We start from the raw sequence: 22,560 nt of genomic DNA, 5'->3' as shown, positions 1-22,560 counted from the left end.
ATTAATTTTTAGGATATCAAATTCTTAATTATATTTGCTTAATAGAGTGCCACCTCAATTCACAAGTTTTATAACATTATCATTGTCTATTTGTTTTTGTATTTTAAATTTTTTTTAAAAAATTAATTTTTTTATTTTTTTTAATTTTAGATTAATTTTTTTTGATATTTTTATACTAATACTTTTTTAATTTTTAAAATATAAAAAAATATTATTTTAATATATTTTCAAATAAAAAACACCCTTTAAACATCACCTTAACACTCCAGATATGTTATAAACACTCCCAACTCCTCTTCCCCGCCCACAAATCATTTCTGCTTTTATGGCGACACCATCGTCGTGGGCGTCGCCGCCGCAACCGCCGATAATCCGAACCTGGAGAACAGCATTTCTCACTCTAAGAGACGAAACCCTAACAACTCGAAGTCCAAAATCAGAATCAAAATCACTTCCACAACTCCTTCACGATTTACTGTTCTCCTCTCCCACTCTTCTCTCCGCCGCCTCCGATCTCCCTTCTCACGAAGTAAATTATCAATCTCAATCCTCACTAATCAACTGATTTACTCCTTAATTACTCTCGCATTAACTTGCTAATCATTTTGTTTTATCAGATTACCTCTGATTTGATATTTTTACTGGAATTGGTGGCAAATTCATCACAAGATTTCATTTCAGTGTACCCTCACATTTCACATTTGGTAAAAATAATTTAAATTTTTAATTTTTGTTAGTGTTGGTGAGTTTTTTTTAACTGAATTTGAATCTTGTAAATTAGGTTTATGATGTATGCCAAAGGCAACGCGTTTCGCTGCAATTAAATTCTAATTCATGGAGTGTTGCACTTGATTCGTATGCGAAAATGCTGCAATTTTTTATCGGAAAAGCTGGTACTGCTAATGTTAGTCTTGCTGTCGAATGTATAGAGACTGTAAGGTTAGTTTTTCATTTGGTGATTGCTAAATTTTTATATGTTTCCCATTTTTTCATTTTTTATTTGTTTTTATTTTTTAAAAAAATTTGTAGGTATTTTGTGAGTGAATATCAGCAAAAATGTTTGCTATCGGATAATGTTCAGTTAGTGAAATTCCTTCTCCGAATTGTTGACTGCTCTCATGCACAGTTAGTTAGCTCGTCGTATAGTAGTGGGAACCAAAGGTCTGCCGGGGCTACTGGAAAGGGAGTGTCTAAGTGTAGTAGTTTATGGGAGGTTTATACTGTTATGTTTACTATGCTTGGTGAAGTGTTTGAAAAAGTGGGGTCTTCTTTTTCTGCTGATGTTTGGCAATCTACGATTGAGGTAGGTGTGTTCCTATGCCTTGTTGATTGTTTGTGTACAAATGAGTGTCTTAAGTTTTGTGGTTGTTGATTAGGTGCTTAGGAAAGTGATGGATGCCTTAGCAATCAACAACTCGCTTTCTGAAGATATTGTTATGTCCAGGTACCATGATCATCACCCTTTAACCTCAAACAACGTATCTGTACAATTAACAGGAGAGCTTGTTTTTGTGCCTTTATGTGAATTTTTAATGTTTGACCTTAGCATAGTAACAACTCTAATTTTTAATGTTTGACCTTAGCATAGTAACAACTCTTCTCTGCAGGTTTTATTCTTCTCTTCTTAATTGTCTACATTTGGTTCTTGTGGATCCTAAAGGTTCTCTTCATGATCATGTAAGTTAATCCATATACTCTTAGGGTGTACAGATCCAGTTGTTCGTCTTTCTATGCTCCAGTTGTTTTTATATGTTGCAAATTGGTTTTTGTTTTCTTTTTTTACAGGTTTCTGGTTTTGTCGCAACATTACGATTGTTCTTTATTTATGGCATTAACAGTAGACAACAGTTTACAGCCTCACCGACTGTTAACAAGGAGAAGGAACTTAGTTTAGCGGGTCTTAAGTTGAATTCTAAAGAACCTATACGAAAAGATAATACTCCATATAGGCCTCCACACTTGCGCAAAAAAGATAGTGTGTATATGAAACAGCCCAAAGCTCAGGATTCTTTGTGTTTATCTGATCATGAATCTTCTGCAACCGATTTCATGTCATCAGATTCAGATTGCAGTGATAGTGATGTATCAGGGAAAGATACTGATGGTATTCAAAGCTCAAAGGTTCGAGTTGCTGCCATTGAATGCATACGGGTAAACATTATAAAGTTATTCTTTTTAGCATTGAAAGTTTTCACAGCCATCTGTTTATCAATCCGTGCGTCAACATTACTGTAATATAGTCTTGTGAGCTCAGTGATGCTCTTTTTTCTCATAGAAAGACAGTTTAAATTTACTTAATGATTTACCTAGCTGTATTTGATGTGATCTTTTTGTTGAGGTGCCCATGTTTATTAGTCTCATTTCATTTCAGTTGCTGTAGATCACTTCCAATATGTTAATGAAATTGTTGTAGCTGTTTACAACTATCATCGCTGAACAATTATTTGCAATTCCAGTCATAACATTGATGCAATTTTACCTTTTTATTTTGTGGATAAGGATCTTTGTCAAGCTGATTCCAAGTCATTTACTGCCCAATGGACAATGCTTTTGCCTACCAATGATGTACTGCTACAGAGGTCAAGCTTTTTCCTCTAGTTTTCACAACAAATTTGTGTTGGTGCTGTATTGTTTATCTTTTGTTTCTTTTTTGAAGTTTTCTCTGTCTGATTACTTCATGTGACTTCTTTATTTGCAGGAAGTTTGAAGCAACTCTAATGACGTGTTTGCTTTTTGACCCTTATTTAAAGGTACTGTTTAATGTCAATTTCTGTTGGTCATACACTTGTTTTTCTTTTCTTTTGTTTTTTTCTGGTGGGGGGGTGAGGATAAAATTGAGAGATGGTGTGGAAAGAGTATGCAAGTAAGGTCATTTATTCTGTTTTCTTTGAACAAAATGGGGAGGGAAGAGGGAAAAAAAAAAGTGCTCCCATGCCTCTCCCATGCCCTCAAGATTCCAGCAAGATGGAGAATAGTGTATCTATATTCCCAATCTTACTTACTATTGTTATTGATGTCCTGTAGACCCACATTGTCAATCGGAAGTTATATCGCAAGGTTAGAGTAATCTTCTTAGCGTGCTATTTCTTTCCTCTCCACCCATTAACCAAAAGAAGAGGAAAATTGGATTCTCGTCCTTTCCTCTCTTTGCTGACCAGGCATGCAGGAGGAAAATAAGTTTCCTTCATTCCCCAAATCCTTTCTTCCCTTCCCTTTTCCTTCCCATTTTCCCCAACCTTAAGAGCATTAATGTCTGTTCTTTTTTTTCCGGTACTTTATCTGTGATGTTTGAAATTATCTGCAGAGCAATTTTCAGATTTTTGACTACATTGTGTACTTCCTTGACACTCCTCACTCATTTCTTTTGTTTTGTGGTGACTAGGTTCGGATTGCATCTGCGTCGACCGTGGTAGTTATGCTGGATGGGCCTTCATCTGTTTTTCTGCAGGTGGCAGAGTACAAAGAATCTACTAAATGGGGATCTTTTATGGCCTTATCAAGTTCCCTTGGACGGATACTGATGCAACTTCACACTGGTAGTAGAGAGGCAGTGTGCCATGCAGTTTAGTAATTTTGGTGTAAATGTGCTTCACTGTTGTTAGTTCCTGATGTTTCTGGTTTACTGCTCACATGGCCTAGTATTAAGCATGCTCCTTTGTGTCTGGTGTAGGTATTCTGCACTTAATCCAGCGTGAAACTCATAGTCGACTGCTAGCATCTGTGTTCAAGATTCTAATGCTTCTTATATCATCTACACCGTACGAATCTTCCATCTAAAAACTATCTCGCAGTCATTACAGTCTTGAGTTTTCCTATCTGATACACTATCAGTGTTTCTTGTAATCTTCATGCTCACTTTATAGGTTATTCAAGCCTGATATCTGCTTTGTCAGTTCACTGTAACCAAAAGTGAATCTGTGTGTTGTTAAAATTGTAATTTACTCTATTCTTACACATGGAGTGAAGAATTATGGATTGTTCAGTTCTAATGTAGGATATTTTTTTGCATGTTTGCATTTTGCTTGCTTTTTTCCCAGAAAAGCAGCGGTATCCTTACATTACTTATTATCCCCCCCCCCTTTTTTTTCCTGGGTGATCATCCTACAGATATTCTAGAATGCCCAAAGAGTTGTTACCTAGAGCAATTGCTTCTCTCTTGGAAAAGGCTGAGAATGGGTTCCCTTTCAAAAGCAATCAAACTGGCCTGCTGGTGAGTTCTACTTATGCAGTATAAGTGGAAATAATTGTGTTCTCCTTTAGCGTTTCTTCCATTTTTTTGGTCTTTTTGTCCTTTCCGGGTTGTGGGGTAGGGTGCTTCAAATGACATTTGAAATTAACTTCTGTATCATACTTTAAAATCTTTTGCTAGGCTAGCACTATTAGCTGCTTGACTGCAGCTTTTTCAACCTCACCATCATCACCACAGGTCAAACAAATGCTTTTAGAAGAAATTTCCACAGGTTAGGTTTTTTTTTTATGCTATGCTATTTAGAGGATTGTCTCTGCATATGATCCTCCTATCACGTTTGTTTATAAAAATTGAGTTTTTTCCATTCACAACCTGCTTGATACATGTCAGACATCCCTATCTTCTTAATTGTGAGTGTTACTGGTGATAGACCAGTTGATATCTCTGTTATTGGGTTGGTGTTTTCTGTTTTGTGCATATAACTGTCTTGTTTGGTTGGAACACTTCCATTTATATTTTGTCATTGTTTTCATTTTCGCACTTTAGTCTAATATGACCTTGTAATCTATTTGAAGCCTTCTTCCAGGTGCAGTTGAGGCTGAGAAGAGGTCTGGTGTTATTTTCACTATATTTAGGCTTTCTGAGCAATTAACCAATCCAACAATATGCTTTGAGACCCTCCAGGTAATATTATTGATGCAGACAACAAATAAAGCAAAACTTATGTCTTTTTATAGACAAGGGTATTTTCCTATTCTACACAGACTTGGTTTTCTTATTTAGGAATCTAAGTTCTTGTTGGATTCAGACTACTCAAACTCTATAATAAGTATGTAGTCTTTCAATATTATGAATAACAATTTATGAATAAATTCCTGCAATTTGCAATTGATTGTGTGACTCAATCTCCCTTAGGTGCCGCTCCTTAGAACTCTAGATGTGAATCTTAGGTTTTTCTATCGTCTATGTGTGACCCTAGAAATCATATTAGTGTGACTAATAGTTTCTACAATTTCCTACAGAAAACCACGTCAATATAACCCTAAACAGCCTCCAAAGTCAGATCCAGAACAGCCCCCCAAAGCTATCCTGCACCAATTATTTAAACTTGTTCAATACTTTTTAGTATATTTATAAGAAACAAAGGTTTTAAACTTAGATTTATGCCGGCCTCAGATGTAATTAGTCAAAGGAAAGCACATATTCATAAGATGAGCAAGAAGTATTTGCTAGTAAACTTGCTAAAATCCTCTAGTCCAAACTCTATAATCTGGTCCTTCGGAGAAAGTGAAAGAAATCTGCTTTCTAACATATAGACCCATAGAACTATTAAGTTGGTAATGAAATTTAAGGATTTTTAAAAAGAAACTAAAACACTGTTCCCATTTCTAATTGCCATAAACGAATGCAAGAACCATGGCCTGTATTATAATCAACTAATGGAGAAAAATATGGAAAACTTTGAAATGAGTTTCATGAACTTGCACGAGGAAATTGGCTTCAATCAAAGGTGATACTAACTCCAACCTTAGCACCCCTTCCCTTCACCTTATGCCAGAGTGATTGGGACTTAAAGTGAAAAGGGCATAGACAATTATTATTCATTAAGACTTTGGTAAACTTGTATGCAATCTCTAGGTGGTGAGTTTTGCTTACAGCTTTGCTAGAAAGGTCAAAGCCCAGAAGATTGTCTTTAATTTTTACTGCTCTTATTTTAATGTTGTGTTGTTACTTAAAAAAAACCACTTGTGCACCTTTTGTTCCAGACTCTTAGAGCTGTGATTCACAGTTACCCCAACATAGCATCTGCTTGTTGGGAACGCGTTTCCATCATAGTCTCCAAAATTTTGAGGGCAGCTTCTCTAGAAGCTCCTATGAGGACGTGGAAGGGACATGCAGGAGATACTGTTGGCTTTATCGGGGAAAAGATTGTAACAGCTGCTATTAAGGTAAGATATTCTTTTACTTGTTTTTAACCCGAACAATTTCTTGTACTTGGGTCTGACAGTTTTGATTTAGATTAAGGTGAGATTTGTAGTCAATGGTTTGGATTGTCCTATATAATCCAACAGTAAATCAGTAAGACTAGTTATGCTTGCAGTTACTGGCTTGAAATTATATAAAAGAAAATTTCTGATGGAATAACTGCTTGTATTTTTTCAAAAACCATTTTTACATTTCTTCATGAATTGCTATTCTATTCTAATATCTGGTTCTAATGTGGTAATTCCTCCATCTTTACTACCTTTATTCTCTTCATTTTCCCATTATAGGTTTTGGATGAATGTCTTCGTGCAATATCTGGATTTAAAGGAACTGAAGATATTTTAGATGATAAGTTACTGGATTCTCCATTTACATCTGATTTTGTGAGGATGAAGAAAGTATCATCAGCGCCATCATATGAACCTGAGAGTGCAGAAGATACCAAAGATGAACAAAAAACATATCATTCAGGAAGCGAACATTGGTCTGAGGCAATAGAGAAGCATATACCCCTGACATTACGGCATACTTCTCCCATGGTTTGTTGAACGTTTTTCCTTTTTGGAACAATTTACTTTCATGATATGTGTGATCTTTAGGAGATATTAGATTTTTCCCTCCACATGGTTAAAGTTTTTGTCTCTAGATCTAATACTTGTGCTGCATTTGCTCATGTGTTTTTTGGCATGTGAAGTCAGCATGTGTTTGCTCATGCAAAAGGTTGGTGGTATGGGACACTCCTCCTGTAATTGTTGTTAATGTTAGAAAGTAAAGTGTGAAATGCCTAAATCATGCTCATCCAGGCTGTTCAGAATCTAGAGTCTCGATTTTTATTTTATTTTATTTTAAAAAAACCCAGCACTGATTATTCTAAAAAAATCATGGCCAACGACTAGTCATTTTAATTAGGAACATTCGTACAAACAGCAAAAACTTAGTGAGATTTGAACACTCCAATAGTATTGGTAGCCATGTGAGTTGTGACGTCCTATGCTTTTCTAAGCAACTCAACAAACATTATTAATTCATTTCTTCAGCAACCTACCTGCTGGACCTCGCTGTTCTCATTCGTAATTCAGAGGTTCTGGAAGCTTTGAAGAATACAAATTTATTATAATTGGACAACGTGAAAGATCTAGAATACACACATGAAAGAAGTTTGAACACTTCAAATAATTTGTTTGATAAAAATGATAATAACTTTCAATATGCCAGTGAATTGGTTTTTGGTATCTAGTCAAGATAAGGAAAGCGCTCAAATTAGATCTAAAAGATTTTTTTTTAATTTTTTTTATTTAGTAATGAATTTTGGCCTTTTGTTTTTCTATATACTTTGGAATTTTCTTATTTAGTGATGAGTTTTCCTTTTTAGATGAGGTTGGAAAAACATGAAATTCCTTGCCTGTTGGAGGATGAATCTTTTTTTATGCATCTGCTTAATTTATATTAACCTACACAGCTATTATTAGTCCTTTAAGGGTCATCCATCTGAAAGTTAGGAATCGTTCTTGCCTCATGGGGCTTTAAAAAAAACCCACTACACTAGACTTGGTGGAATTGTTAGATTGTATTAGTAATTTTTAAAAGGGACTGTTTAAGCCATTGGTTTGATGATTCAACATGTTGATCAATTGAATGAATTTAGCACAGTTGCAGTTAGCATCCTTCTTGGCAGCCTTTGACATCCTATAACAATTTCTGCTGAGAAATGTTAAGACTAGATGAAACATAGTTCTATTGCATTTATAACAAAACTATACAGCTGCTGAAAATTTGATTTCTCTTCATGCCTGCATATTGCTGATTTTTTTTGGGAATATTTTTTTTGCCGCTGGTAGGTAAGAACTGCAGCAATAACTTGTTTCGCGGGTATTACCTCTTCTGTATTCTTCTCCCTTGCAAAGGAGAAACAGGAGTTCATTGTTTCTTCTTTGGTAAGTTCATGTGCAACTTGAAACCATTTTGCTTTCTGCACTGAACAATTATTTATTATTTATTTTTCTTTTCAAGTTCATATAATGCACCTTCAAAACTTTTGCAGATCAATGCTGTTAATGATGGGGTTCCTTCAGTTAGGTCAGCTGCTTGTCGAGGCATTGGTGTAATCTCTTGTTTTCTGCAAGTTCCACTGAGGTGATTATGGAATATTTCTGTATGATCTGAGTAACTCGTTGTTCCTATGCAAGATTGTGCATACAAAATTTATGAACTTGAATCATTTAGTGCAGAGATCCTTGACAAGTTTATCCATGCTGTTGAGATCAACACTCGGGATCCCTTGGTCTCGGTATCTTATCATGCCTTTTCCAATTTTATTTTTGAAATTTGTCTTAGTATGTAACCTTGATGATTGTGCATTACTAATTTCTTTCAGGTGAGAATAACTGCCTCATGGGCTTTGGCAAACATATGTGATTCCCTGCGTCACTGTATTGATGAATTTCCCTTGAAAAAGTACACAGGTGCACTTGCAGGATATCAAAGTGGTGTTTTAAATTTACTATGTTGTAGAATTCATATTGGTATTGGTTTTAATTAATTCTTCTTTCTCCTGTTACAGGCTCAAACACAAACCCTCAATTAGTGGCGTTTTTAACTGAGTGTGCTTTGCGGCTAACAGAAGATGGAGACAAGGTAAATGGATTGATTGCCAGAGTCATTTTCAGTTTTTATAAGTTTATCATTTTTCCATTCATCCACAATGGGTGTTGACATTTGTTTTTTCTGATGATATCTAAGATGTCTCCCTTTACGATCTCTCACAAATTGCTTGTTACCATGGGAGATTTTGTTAAATATGTTTGTTGATGGTAAATACATTTATGCGGAAGGGGGAGCAAGCACAGTTCATCATTTGCTCGAAACATCAAGGAATGGAGTAACCAACAAAGTATAACTAATTTGTGTTCATTTTTCACTTGCACCTTCAGTGCCAGCTAGGGGTTTCCATAGACTGTTGCACATGAAAATATATAAACTTTCCAGAAATAACCACCTTCATTTGACTAATATATGCCTGTTTCAATAGTTTAGGGTTGAAAATTTTTCTCTAGAACATGATAACACAGGCATGTTTGTGCTCTTTGATTTTATTTAACAGCAATTCCTTGCTCCTTAAGCTCTTCTATTGCATCTTAAATTTTTGGAGCTTCCCCTGGTGCTTAGTTTGTATATTTTAACTGGGTTGGTGTTAAGGTTAAGTTCTTCTCATAGCTTTCAGTAGACGGGTTTATTCATACTTTCAGATATTTATTGAGACATCTCATTTACTCACCATCAGATCAAATCAAATGCTGTAAGAGCTCTTGGAAATCTTTCTAGATTTGTCAAGTGTACAAATTCTTCTGGTGTGCATGATAAGCCTGTGGGTTATCTGGACTCATCAAGCGACAAAATTGAGATGTTATCAGAGAGGAGTAGTCTTCAACATGCATCAAATTATCGCTATCCAACTTCATTGGGAGACTCACATTTGCTGGAGAAAATGGTTCAAGCATTCCTTTCTTGTGTTACAACTGGGAATGTTAAGGTATCATTCCCCATTGCTCTGATTTTAGGATAAAACTGTCGCTGGCCTTGTGTTGTGCTTGCATTTAAATTGAGTCTCAGTTCCACCATGTTCTCTGCTTAACCTTGAATAATATACATTTAACAGGTCCAGTGGAATGTTTGTCATGCGTTGAGTAACCTCTTTTTAAACGAGACACTAAGACTGCAAGATATGGATTGGTAAGTGATACTAAAACAGTGCTGTCTTTCACAATTTACTTGTAGTCACTAGATCAACATTACCAAATAGGGACCTTTTACATGCTATATTTATCATTTTCCCCTGCTCATCTGTTTGCATGCTATTACCTGGACTGTCTTCCATAAAAGTGCCTCATATTTTATGTTTTTACTCGTTTGCATGCCTTGGATTGGTGTTGCAAATTATTTGACATGTTGATGTGCCATGGAAAACTGTAAGCTTCATAGTGATAAATGAGTCAAATATGTATACCTATCTTCTACCTGCTTGGCATAAAGGTGCTCTATTTAAATTACATACCTTTTTCAAATTTATGCTCGCAACCCAAATTTGTAATATAATTACGCTTGTGTACATTTTGGCAGGGCTCCATCTGTTTTTAGTGTTCTCCTGCTACTACTACGGGATTCTTCTAACTTTAAAATCAGGATACAAGCTGCTGCTGCTCTGGCTGTCCCAGCCTCAGCATTTGGTTAGTAGGAGGGCTGAGCCCACTTTCATCTGTCATGGTTAAGATTATGTTGTTTGCCTTACAGAACGTTGAATTATTATGAAATATCATGTACAGTTTTGAGCTATCAGCCTACAGCAAGCTTCCACCCAAATTTAATTATGATCAGTCCAGTTATTGAATTTCTCCCTGGTGCATGCATTCAGAAAATGTAGCTATAATCTGAAGTTGAACTGAAATTTCCCTTATCCTCCGACTGTTTATTTCATGCAGATTATGGGAACTCCTTTTCGGATGTTGTGCAAGGACTGGAACATATTCTTGAGAATCTAGGTTCAGACCAGATTTCAGCACCATCAAATTTTAAATATAGGGTTGCCCTTGAGAAGCAGGTCAACCCCCCTTCTCATTTATTTTCATTTGAAAACATTTTGAATTATAGGGGAACTGATTTCCATCAGAACTTTCTTTGCCATGTTATGTGTGTCATGCTAATGACAGCCTCTCAAGCAATCCTTCTGTAATAGAGTATTTCATTTTGCATCAGAGCTAGAGGGTGATATGCTTGGGCTTAACCTGGTATTTTTCTTTCCAAATTTGTTTCACATGATCTTTTTCTTGGTCACAGGTAACAGCAACCATGTTGCATGTCCTTGGTCTCGCTTCAAGCACTGATCACCAACCTCTGAAAGATTTCCTTGTGAAAGTAAGCATCTCTCATTGCTCGTACAATGTTGTGAAAGTAGGAGTTTAATATTCACTAACACCGTGGGAAAACAGCATATAATCTTCTCTTGCCAAGAAAGCATGTTTCCATTAATCAGTATCAGAACTAGTCCCTGTAAGAATGGAATGAAAGGAAACTGAAAAGTGGGAGCTCCCTTGCATATACGAGTGCATCTGTGTTGTTTCCCTTGCCTTTCCATATTTTCTTCCCAAGCAATTTTATCGCTCCCATCATACGCATCCGATGAACAAATTTGAGGACCTTTCATTGTATCATATTCATGGCATTTTTTCAGTTTATTTATGGAACTCTTCAGAGATTTACATTCATCCTCGTTTGTTTCACACAGAAAGCCCCGTTTTTGGAGGAGTGGTTTAAGGGTCTATGCTCCTCATTTGGGGAGACAAGCTCACAGTCCGAGGCTGGAAGCTCCATTGGGGACCAAAAGAAACATATGATATCCAAGGCAATACAATCCCTAATCGAAGTGTACGAGAGCAGGAATCACCAATCGGCTGCTCAGAAATTCGAGGAGTTGAGCAACAGCATACAGTTGTAACACCTCTTTTACTTGGTCTTGGCTGGTTATATTTCAGGCTGTCGGATTAAACAATTTTGCAGTGGATTCCGGCTCCGTGATTGTTAATGCTGCTGTATGCGTTATAAAGAAACCAGTGCTTGGAATACTGTCGTGACTGTGAAGCAAGTTAGGTGGAGGATGCCTGTACGATGGAGATTGCCGGGTTATTGATAGTGAAATGCATAAATGGTCCAGCTATTTCTGGTCCCTACATGGGGTTTCCTTGTACTCTATGCAAGGCAGCGTGTGATGGGTTGTAAATTAGCAATGCTTTTGTCAGGTTACAATGTCTTTCTTTTTATTATTATTAATTTTTTTGACAGTTTTGCAATATACTTGATGTGAGCAATACTCAATGGATATGCTGTGGGCAATGCCTAAGCAATCATAGTTCTAAAACCCGCACAGCACACGGGCAACCTAGTGACCTGTTGACTCATGACTTGGGCAAGGTTTTATGTTAAACCAAATTGGAAATCAATCCGGGTTGCTTCGGCAGGCTAACCATCTATGATTTAGTCATCTAAATGAAACCTAGTTTGACTTTATTTTCTTTTAAAATAAAATTGTTTTAACCTTTTTTATTTTCTTAAAAATATAATCTTGAAACGATATTGGGTTTGGAGCAATCTACCCATGAACCGGGTTTTGAGACGGCGGGTCTTGTAATTATGCAGGCACCAGCAAATCCCTTAAAAGTGGGGTCGTTGAACGAGAAGCGATCTGCTGCTTTTAGGAAGGCTAAAAGGCAAAAACAACAGGTACCTTCACACGAGCTCTGTCTGTGGTTGTTTTTTGCATCTTAGGCTTCGATTAGGTCCCAGCATAAAAAAGCCAAGGACAATTTCACTGAATGCTGCACCAGAGGCAATCAGTACCTGATAATAATTCATCGAAGTTGGAAAGAGCATTGAAAAACTTGGCTCTCTAGTTTTTGAATTTGGGTTGCTCGTGGGCCCATCATTAACTCTCGTAGAATTTCCCTTCGGTGGATTTGGTAAGAAATGGCCATCTTCGAGGCACTGAGGTAAAGAATCCATGTCGTTTTGCTTGATTGAGTACATTTTTATCCAAGGAGGATGGAAAATCTCCATGATCCATCCCTTTCCTTTTCAAATCCACACTCTCTGTTTTCCTCCTTATCAGATCGATTGGGTACTCAAAGCCATGGCTCTGTATTCTTTTCCTCTCCCTCTTCCCCGCATATTATTGTAATTATTAAACTTGGCTTAGCCCGACTGCAATTTAATCTAAGGCCATGTTTGTTTTTTGAAATTTATTTTTTGAGAAAGTACTTTCCAAACTTTCATGTGTTTGTTTGCCATTAGAAAAGTTGGTCAACGGAAAACACTTTCCGGTCAACGGAAACACTTTTCGGTCAACGGAAAACACTTTCCAGTCAAAGAAAAATTTGGTTTGATTTCTAGGAAAGTGTTTTCCCTTTTGACTGTGTTTGTTTTCCGAAAAGTGGTTTCCGGGAAACCACTTTCCAAACTTTCATGTGTTTGTTTGCTATTGGAAAAATTGGTCAACGAAAAACACTTTCCAGTCAAAGGAAAATTTGGCTTGGTTTTCAGGAAAGTGTTTTCCTGAAAAATTTAGGCGGAAAACATTTTCCGGAAGTTGTGAAAAAATTAGAAATGTCATTATTTGCTGATTATATCAAATTTGATCCTCAAACTTTTGATTGCTATATATAATTTGTTTTGAATATTTATTTTTCAATTTCATCTCTTAAAATTTAATTTTTATATTAATTTTGATCCTTACTTTTATAATTGCTATTTGCTTTTTTCTTATCATTTTTTTATTGAAATTTTTTATCTATCAAATTTGGTCCTCATTCTTTTGATTTTTACTTATTTTATTTGAAATAATTTATGAAATGTTAATTATTATTATTTTAATTTCTTCACTTTTTATTTTTTTTTAATTTTTTAGATTTGATCTCTATTATTTTGATTATTATTTATTTTATTTGAGATAATTTATGAAATTATATTTTTTTTCAATTTCATTCTCATTCAACTTTTTAATTTGTAAGATTTGTTCCTCATTATTTTAATAAACTTGAAAAAATAAAACATTAATAAGTTATTTTCCAGCTCATTTTCCATAACATAACCAAACACTGGAAAGTGTTTTCCAACTTATTTTCCATTACACTACCAAACATCGGAAAATACTTTCCTGGAATTCACTTTCCCCGGAATTCACTTTCCAAAAAAAAACTACTTTCCTGCAAACAAACGGGGTCTAAATCATCGAAATTTTTTATTAATTTAGTAAAATATGATTGATTTACAAACTAAATTTATAAAGCTAAAAAAGAAGAATGAAACAGGTGATCTTATCAAGTATTTCCCTTTTGGGATTTTTTACAATGCTATCTTTTCTACAGTCTTGTCAAAGACAATGCTTGCCGTGAAGGGTCAGCATTGTTCCTCTTTGAAGAAAAAACCCAATGACCTTTTCCTGTTAACAACATGCAAGCTGTAGTATTCACAACACAGTCAAGCCAAAAAATAAACGTATATCCCGGCAAGATAAATGCTGCTATCATCTACGAGTGATCACCAAGTGGATATATAAAAATAATGTGTTCATGTCTAAGCACAAGCATTACGCATGCCTCTGGCCCCCGTTAACGATTGAAGTTGAAGAAACCTCAAATTCATCTTTGTCTTGTATCAGCTCATTATCCATAAAATTAACAACCATGTGGTGGTTGTATCGAGAAATTCAAGGCTCGATTAGTTGCTAAAAAATACAATCAACGGGAAGGAATTGATCACGACGAGACATTTTCACTGATAAGAAAATCCAATCGTCTGATGCTGATTGAATCTCGAGTAAAACTGGTAAAATCCAAGAGTTTGGGACTCCATAAAAGAAAGAGTAACATGCTGTGTACTAAATTGGTGTTGTCTTATGAAATCCGAGCACATGCAGCGAAGAAGATGACAAAAGCGAGTCATAGGATACCAAGCTCACTAGTTGGGCTCTCCCTCGCTCTAAAACAGAGAGAATAAAAAGGGTGTATCTGTGTCTGAGCTACCACTGCTTTACAGTCAATTATTGAGGGCTTAAAACGACAGAAAAATGCAAATCTTTTTTACTACGATAATGTCCACAAAGCCAACAGCTTCAATCACTTTATCTAAATCTATGTTCCTCCTTTCCTTTTTCATCTCCACTTGCCACTGGTTTTTTTAAAAAATAAAAAATGTTTTTTTAGTGCATTTATTTTTTAAAAATATTAAATTAATATTTTAAAAATATTAAATTAATATTTTTAATATTTTTATAATTTTGATACAGTGATATTAAAAATAAAAATAAATTATTTTTATATATTTTTAAATAAAAAATATATTTAAAAAAAAACAACTTATACCACGATATCAACAAGAAACTAACTCTCTTTCTATTTTTACTTTGTTTGACATCCTTAATTTCTCTTGTTTTACTTTTATTCGTTTATGCTATCTTATCCCTTTAATTATTAGATTTAGATGTCTTATCCTATCTGATCCGTAACTAATCCGAAAAAATATCTAAATCACCGGTCATTAAATAAACTTGTGGACCACCGAGTCAACTTGAATCAATTATTTTTATTAAAATAACATTATTTCATTTAATAAAAAAATTAATATAGACTTAACCGAGTTTAGTCTGGTCAATTAATTAGTGAAAATTTTGAAAAATCAGCTAGATTTTATAATGTCAATTTTTTCTATTCAACTTGAAATCTAGCCAGTGTTTTCTGACTTGACTTTATTTGACTTGACCTATAGGTTTAATAGCTATATGTTATATGATATGAAGTATCATTTTTTGTGCTTTTCTTTTTTAACAATCAAGGTATAAAATTAAGAATATACTTCAAAAAAAAAAAAGAATATGCTTCTAAACTTGATATACAAGACAAAAAAAAAATAAAAAAAATTCCAGGATAATGTTCAAATACTAAAATAGGTTTGATGGAAATTTAGAAACTAGCTAGGGGAGAGTCTATTTCCACTACATACCTACCTTAAGAGTAGATCATAAATTAGGCCCCTTCAATTTTTCCAAAAACAAATTGAGTATTTTTTTAAAATTTTAAAAACTAATTAATTAATTTCTTGACATAATATTATTTTATCTTAAAATAAAGGGAATTTCTTAAAAACCCTAGGCTTGAAAATGGAATCACGAAATCATTTTCCATGGATAATAAGCCAACAACTTGCACTCACTGTTGTAGCTTTTACCTGGACAAGCACTTCTGAAATTGATTATTATTTACAGGCAATACCCCCCCCCCCTGCTACTCTGGAGGCCATCCATGTACAGTTCTTGACTATTGTTTTTTTTATTTATTTAATTGTAACGGTAAAATCTACCATAATATTAAAAGTTGGAAGGAGAATATGATCGTGATTGTTTTTTAAAATATTTTTTATTTGAAAACGAGTATTAAAATGATATTTTTTTATTTTTTAAAATTAATTTTGATATCAGCGCATCAAAATACTAAAAAAATATTAATTTAAAAATAAAAATATTTTAAAATATTTTAAAATATTTTTAAAATGCAAAAATAAACAGGATAATATATATATAAAAAATCGAGTTTGTCACTTTTGATGAACTAAAATGTTGTAAAAATGAGTGAAAGTATTCACTTTTGGTTATTAATGGTTATATTTACAATTGGAAGGACATAATTTCGGTGAAAATTCCACGACAAAATCATTGTAAAGTGATGATTTTTCACTAGATGTAGATTTTTGTTTAGAATCGACGTTCATTTTGGTTTATTGCTCTAAATTCATAGCTACTCTTCTACTATTTTTTTTTATTATTATTAATATAGATGTTTGTGCCAACTTACGCAAATCTCAACTAATTTCACAGGTCTTGAAGTTAACGATTATGTAAACCTTAAATGACCATTATATATAGTAACCACATGGTTCAAATTTAAAATTATAGAAAAAATAAATTTTTTGATTCTAAATTTTTAACACTGAATCATTTACTAGATAGATAATTTATTAGGTTTATTTAAAAAAAATGAAAATGACATAACCTTTTTGACTATAAGCTATGTTTTGAAAATTTAAACAAAAGGAAAGAATATGGGGGAAGAGAAAGCAGGAGGGAAAGAATCAATAAAAAACATACGCCAAGTTGGCTTTTCGACATACAGGTTTTTATATAGTATAAGATAAATGTTATTAAATATAGTGTGGGTAGTGATTTGTGCTGGACAAGTTAATATAAATTAATAATATTTTATTTTTAAAAATTTAAAAATAATATCATTTATTTTTTTTAAAAAAATTAAACTAGATTTTGACTAAGTTTTAATTAAATCAAAAATATATAACTTAACTCATCATGTTATTTAGATTAATTTTTATCTATTTTTTAAAACTTGGTTTAAATTACGGTGTTGTTTGTTTTTATGATGTAAAATTATTTTTTAAAAAGTTAATGTTTTTAATTGTTTTAAATTATTTGGATAGGTTGATATTAAAAATAAAATTAAAAAATTATTATTTTAATATATTTTTAAATAAAATATAATTTTAAAAACAATAATACGAAATACCAAACTGGACGTAGGTTTGAGTTGCCCTGGTTTCATGAAAGTGGATTGGATGAGGAACCTAAAAAGAAGGGAAAAAAGTTAAAGAATTTATAAAATAATAAAAGTAGAAGAGCAAAAATAGAACAAGAGTGAGTGAAAGAGAAGAACTAGACGGAGGAGAGTGAAAAGAGGCTGGTCAGTCTCCTGTGAATGCTCAGAACCTGCCACCACCTTGTCTCTTCTTCTTAACTAAGTCTTAAACTCTCTAAACTCACCAGTCACCACCTTCCTCCATTATTGGATTAATTAACAAAGACAAAATCCAAGTGAACCACACACTCTCTGTCATAAGTCCTCCACCCCACCTTCTTGTTCCTGTAATGGTGGAGACTTTCTGTGTTTCCTTTACACGGTACCCATTTTTATAACCTCAACTACTCCCTTTCTTTGTCCCTTTGTCTCCATGTTCCTTTCTTGACCTTTTTTAGCTAGTTAGCTAGCTAGTTTCTTTAGCTTTCTTTCTTGCTATTACTAGCAACTTGATCACAGAGATAGTAACACGAAAAATAAAGAGTACCCATGTTGAGTTCTTAGCTTCTTGTTGATTCTTGTTTTACTTTTAGAGGGAAGGGTGTGTTCAGCTGAGAGAGAATCACCTTCTTAAGGTACTGTACTTTCTTCTCCTTTTCAGTTCTTTTTTTAAGGAAATGACAAGCCTTTGTATTAACAGTTAAGAAAAACGTATAAGCATGTTTCTTGAAGGCTTCTTGTGGATCTGTTGAAGTTTTCTTTGGGGGTTTGTGCTTTATTGGTTAAATAAACAAAGAGCAAAGAAGAAAGGCTGTAAAAAGCTGGTTTCTTGTTGGAAAATATTGATTCTTGCACTCGAGTTTATGTTGTTTGAAAGAGGTAAGCTTTGCTTATCTAACCACTAGACGAAAAATAGTGCACACAAGTAAGCTTTGTATTTGTGACTTTCTTACACCATCTTCTTGGAAGAAATCTTGTTATATGTTGGTGTTTGATTTTGGGATTGTAATGATTTTGCTGTGTCTTTTTCACATGGGATTTTTGAATTTTTATTTGCTCTTTCAAACTTGTTTATTTTTTAATTTTTGTTTTTACACTTAATTTTCCCCCTGCTAGCTAATTCTTTTAAATGGAATTTAGAGTAGTTACCCCATGCTCTGTCTCTGCTCTGTTTCCTCTAATTTGTGAATCGGGAAAATTGCCCTTAATTTTTTATCATGTCTTGAAGAATCTTCCAAGTTCTTCAGTGGTTCTGCAGATTACTATAAGTTCATGAAAATGTTGCTACCTGGTTCCATTGTGGACACCATTTTCTGTCAGATTGGCAGCCTGTCTTTTCCTTTTCACAAAATAAATATTGAAATGATGAGTCCATGTGTGGAAGTAGAGCCTTTTGGGGTCTAATGTTAATATTTTGATGAGGCTGACAGCTTTATGAAATGATGTTTATGCCTTTTCAACAATCCCATCACTCTAAATCTATTTCTGCCCATTTCTTTTGTGTCTGAGATATTTGCAGGTTGTTTGTTGATTATAAATAAAAATGGCTAATGGATCACCAAAGCACCACCATCAGCTAGAAGCGAAGAGAAAGCGCCTAACTTGGATTGTTGGGGTCAGTGGCCTTTGCGTTTTGTTTTATGTTTTGGGAGCTTGGCAGCATTCCGCCCCACTCACAAATCTGACCCAGTCCATCACTAAAGCAGACTGTGATGTTTCAAATCGTGCCGCGGTTAGTTCTAATCCATCAACATCTTCATCATCAGTTGCCTTGGATTTTGATAGCCATCATCAGAGTCAGATCAACAATACTACTTCAGTTAATGAGTTTCCACCATGCGACATGTCCTTTAGTGAGTACACTCCTTGCCAAGATACTCAAAGGGGAAGGAAATTTGATAGGAACATGTTGAAATATAGAGAGAGGCATTGCCCAACAAAGGATGAATTACTCCTTTGCTTGATACCTGCTCCGCCTAAATACAAGACCCCTTTTAAATGGCCTCAAAGCCGTGATTATGCCTGGTATGATAATATTCCCCATAAAGAACTTAGTATTGAAAAGGCTGTGCAGAATTGGATTCAAGTTGAGGGTGACCGATTTAGATTCCCTGGTGGAGGCACCATGTTCCCGCGTGGAGCTGATGCTTATATTGATGACATTAATGAGCTCATTCCTCTTACTGATGGAAGCATCAGAACTGCAATTGACACAGGCTGTGGTGTAAGTTAATTGCCAAAATATCAAGTTTTCTATTCAACTTCTGTTTCAAATCCTATCCAAATATCTTAAGGTACATTTGTTCTATGAGAATTAGCAGCATTCTAGGTCTTATGTGTATTGTTCTTGTCCTTTTTGTGGATGTTAAGGTTGCGAGTTGGGGTGCGTACCTGTTGAAGAGGGACATTATTTCAATGTCTTTTGCACCAAGGGATACACATGAAGCACAGGTCTGGTTTGCGTTGGAGAGGGGAGTTCCTGGTATGATTGGTATCATGGCTTCACAAAGGCTTCCTTACCCAGCAAGGGCTTTTGACATGGCTCATTGTTCCCGTTGCTTGATACCATGGCATAAATATGGTATGCCCTCGATTTTACCTTGCACTTGTGTTGAATAACACGTGAAGCATGGATTTCTGCCCCCCAAGATAGTTTGATAAAAATGGAGCTCAATCACGACCACAAAATTTTCATTTATCAATGTGGTTCAACCAAACTTCTATTGATCTAAGTTTGTTGTTTTCTTTCATTTCACAGATGGTATGTATCTAATTGAAGTGGATAGAGTTTTAAGGCCTGGTGGCTACTGGATTCTATCTGGTCCTCCTATTCACTGGAAGAAACACTGGAGAGGTTGGGAAAGAACCCAAGAAGACTTGAAGCAAGAGCAGGATGCTATTGAGGATGTAGCCAAGCGCCTGTGCTGGAAGAAAGTGGTTGAAAAGGATGATCTTTCAGTCTGGCAAAAGCCCCTGAACCACATTGATTGTATTGCAAGCAGGAAGACCTATAAAACACCACATATATGCAAATCAGACAATCCAGATGCTGGCTGGTATTCTTTAAATATACACATCTTAATTCATAGTATTCCGTATACTAATTTGATATGCTAACACCTTTGATTTGACACCTCTACCAAAAAAGGTACAAAGAAATGGAAGTTTGCATAACTCCATTACCAGAAGTAAGCAGCTCGGATGAAGTAGCTGGTGGTGCCGTGGAGAAATGGCCAGCACGTGCATTCGCAATCCCTCCAAGAATTCGCAGTGGTTCAATACCAGGAATCACTGCTGAGAAATTCAAGGAGGACAATAATCTGTGGAAGGATAGAGTGACAAATTATAAGCATATCATTAGTCCTCTCACCAAGGGCAGATACAGGAACATAATGGACATGAATGCACAGCTTGGAGGATTTGCTGCAGCCTTGGCAAAATATCCAGTGTGGGTTATGAATGTGGTTCCTGCCAATTCAAATCCAGACACACTTGGTGTGATCTATGAACGCGGTTTCATTGGAACATATCAAGATTGGTGTGAGGCAGTCTCAACATATCCAAGAACGTACGATCTCATCCATGCCGGTGGGGTGTTTAGTATATATCAGGACAGGTAACACTTGAATTCTGAAAAGCTATTTTTGATCGCCATGATCTTGTAAGTCACAATCTCGTGATTGAATATGTCTTCATTTTTTTTGTATTCAAGGTGTGACATAACCCACATTCTGCTGGAGATGGATAGAATTCTGAGGCCAGAAGGGACAGTGATATTCAGGGATACAGTAGAGGTTCTTGTGAAGATTCAGACCATAACAAATGGCATGAGGTGGAAGAGCCAAATTATGGACCATGAAAGTGGACCTTTTAACCCAGAGAAAATTCTTGTTGCTGTCAAAACTTACTGGACTGGTGAAAAGAAGCAAAAACAAAAGGAGTAGCCATAGTAGTGTAATTCCTTACTCTTCCAGAAACCCCTTTTCATTTCCTTTCTATCTTTTCCTTTCTTTTTTGGTAACCATCATGTTGAATCAGATTATTTGTCAAGGATATATATCCTTGTGGATGAGAAAACGGATAGGCTTTTCCTCCATGTTAGCGAAGATAAATTTACCCCCCCGTGTTTCTTCTCATCTTTTATCGTCATAGTGATAGTTTGGACGAGGTCAAGGTGAGAATATGAGATATTGTTTATCACAGAATATAGATTTTCTTTTTGAGTTCTTACATCATTTTGCAAGCTCACAAGAACATTCTTCCAAGTCATAAATCCAGACCACTCATAGTCATTGTTATCAACTGCAATCCATGATGATGACTGAACAACATGAAATATTGGCCAAATGTAAGCCCTAGCCATCCTCCATTCAATCAAACTATAATGTCATTAAGCTTGATAGGTTTTGGACTATAGGGAATTGAGCCTGGAAAAAAAATGCCTGATTAGAGGACTGAATTGAAAAGGGATTTGGGTTACTAGGTCAACTCTTGGGTCATTGAGTCAATTTAGGTTAATTATTTTTTATTAAAATAGAGCTATTTTGTTTGTTCTTTTTAAATTTTCTTTGGTTTTAACCGTTCGGACATCTCCTTCTTAAGAACAAAACACCTTCTTCTACAAGAAGATGGAAGAGGCAAGATGGCTGGTGAGATTATCTTGTGCACAATGAAGAAAAACCTGAGGAACCAACATTTTGATTTGGTTAACAATCAATGCTTGCTGAAGTAATCCATGGAGAGAGCCACTCCCAAACTCCCCGGCAAGTGCACTACTTCTAAGTGGCATTGGCATCTAGGAATTGACCACCTACCTTAGGATTTGTCATGCCATCATCTATATGATGTTGAAATATGCCATAACATAGCAAAATGTTGTCAAGCTAGGTCGTGTTCTTAAGCTTGTAGTGCCTTTTTTAACCAAAACTGAAGAACTTGTTATTGCTACTGCATGTTAATTACTTAAATGTTTTTAAATAAACTCTCTTTGCTGGATGCAAGGTTGTTTTAGTTTTTTTTTTTGTTATGTTTTTTTTTTAATTCTCATGTGACTATTGCAATATATATATATATATATATATATATATATATATATATATATATATATATATATATATATCTTTTTGTTTGTTAAGTTAAGTTAGGTTTTGTCTTGAATAATTTATTGAGTTAATTTTTTTTTTCAATTTCATTCCTTGATTTTTTTATATATTAAATTTGATCCTTATTTTTTTTAATTGTAATGTATTTGATCTTGGATCA

General features: G+C 34.8%; 2 protein-coding genes across 3 annotated transcripts; both read left to right on the top strand.

Annotated features, from left to right (window-relative positions):
* Positions 1–269: 269 nt before the first annotated feature.
* On the top strand, positions 270–12,083 carry LOC133669165 (uncharacterized). The gene is made up of 27 exons (XM_062089216.1): positions 270–529; positions 618–704; positions 782–939; positions 1,030–1,303; positions 1,377–1,444; positions 1,608–1,677; positions 1,786–2,151; positions 2,500–2,579; positions 2,699–2,750; positions 3,383–3,536; positions 3,671–3,758; positions 4,108–4,210; positions 4,370–4,460; positions 4,776–4,873; positions 5,956–6,138; positions 6,463–6,714; positions 8,014–8,109; positions 8,217–8,308; positions 8,399–8,462; positions 8,550–8,637; positions 8,736–8,809; positions 9,456–9,704; positions 9,831–9,904; positions 10,292–10,398; positions 10,651–10,769; positions 11,006–11,083; positions 11,454–12,083. The coding sequence occupies exons 1-27, from the start codon at positions 326–328 to the stop codon at positions 11,661–11,663; spliced, it is 3,579 nt and encodes a 1,192-aa protein (XP_061945200.1). The 5' UTR covers positions 270–325; the 3' UTR covers positions 11,664–12,083.
* Positions 12,084–17,387: 5,304 nt separating this feature from the next.
* LOC133702130 (probable methyltransferase PMT17) lies at positions 17,388–21,528 on the top strand. Of its 2 annotated transcripts, none has more exons than XM_062126357.1 (6): positions 17,388–17,933; positions 18,818–19,522; positions 19,669–19,879; positions 20,057–20,354; positions 20,447–20,914; positions 21,011–21,528. In XM_062126357.1, exons 2-6 carry the CDS (start codon positions 18,842–18,844, stop codon positions 21,240–21,242), a joined length of 1,890 nt encoding a protein of 629 aa, XP_061982341.1. In that variant the 5' UTR covers positions 17,388–17,933; positions 18,818–18,841; the 3' UTR covers positions 21,243–21,528. The 2 variants fall into 2 exon arrangements, with proteins under 2 accessions (XP_061982341.1, XP_061982350.1); XM_062126366.1 differs by lacking the exon at positions 17,388–17,933 and adding an exon at positions 17,978–18,177.
* The last annotated feature ends 1,032 nt before the right edge of the window (positions 21,529–22,560 follow it).

This window comes from Populus nigra, chromosome 1 (assembly GCF_951802175.1).
Source record: "Populus nigra chromosome 1, ddPopNigr1.1, whole genome shotgun sequence".
In the NCBI taxonomy this organism is placed as follows: Eukaryota; Viridiplantae; Streptophyta; class Magnoliopsida; order Malpighiales; family Salicaceae; genus Populus; species Populus nigra.
Note: the sequence above shows the minus strand (reverse complement) of the source record. Positions and strands in the feature narration are given on the sequence as shown.

Bases quoted from the DNA above. Each gene is read 5' to 3' on its own strand.
- LOC133669165 (XM_062089216.1), top strand. From the start codon at position 326: ATGGCGACACCATCGTCGTGGGCGTCGCCGCCGCAACCGCCGATAATC. The intron at 1,678-1,785 runs GTAAGTTAATCC...CTTTTTTTACAG, and splicing joins AAGGTTCTCTTCATGATCAT to GTTTCTGGTTTTGTCGCAAC. The intron at 4,874-5,955 runs GTAATATTATTG...CTTTTGTTCCAG, and splicing joins TATGCTTTGAGACCCTCCAG to ACTCTTAGAGCTGTGATTCA.
- LOC133702130 (XM_062126357.1), top strand. From the start codon at position 18,842: ATGGCTAATGGATCACCAAAGCACCACCATCAGCTAGAAGCGAAGAGA. The intron at 19,523-19,668 runs GTAAGTTAATTG...GTGGATGTTAAG, and splicing joins CAATTGACACAGGCTGTGGT to GTTGCGAGTTGGGGTGCGTA. The intron at 19,880-20,056 runs GTATGCCCTCGA...TTCATTTCACAG, and splicing joins GATACCATGGCATAAATATG to ATGGTATGTATCTAATTGAA.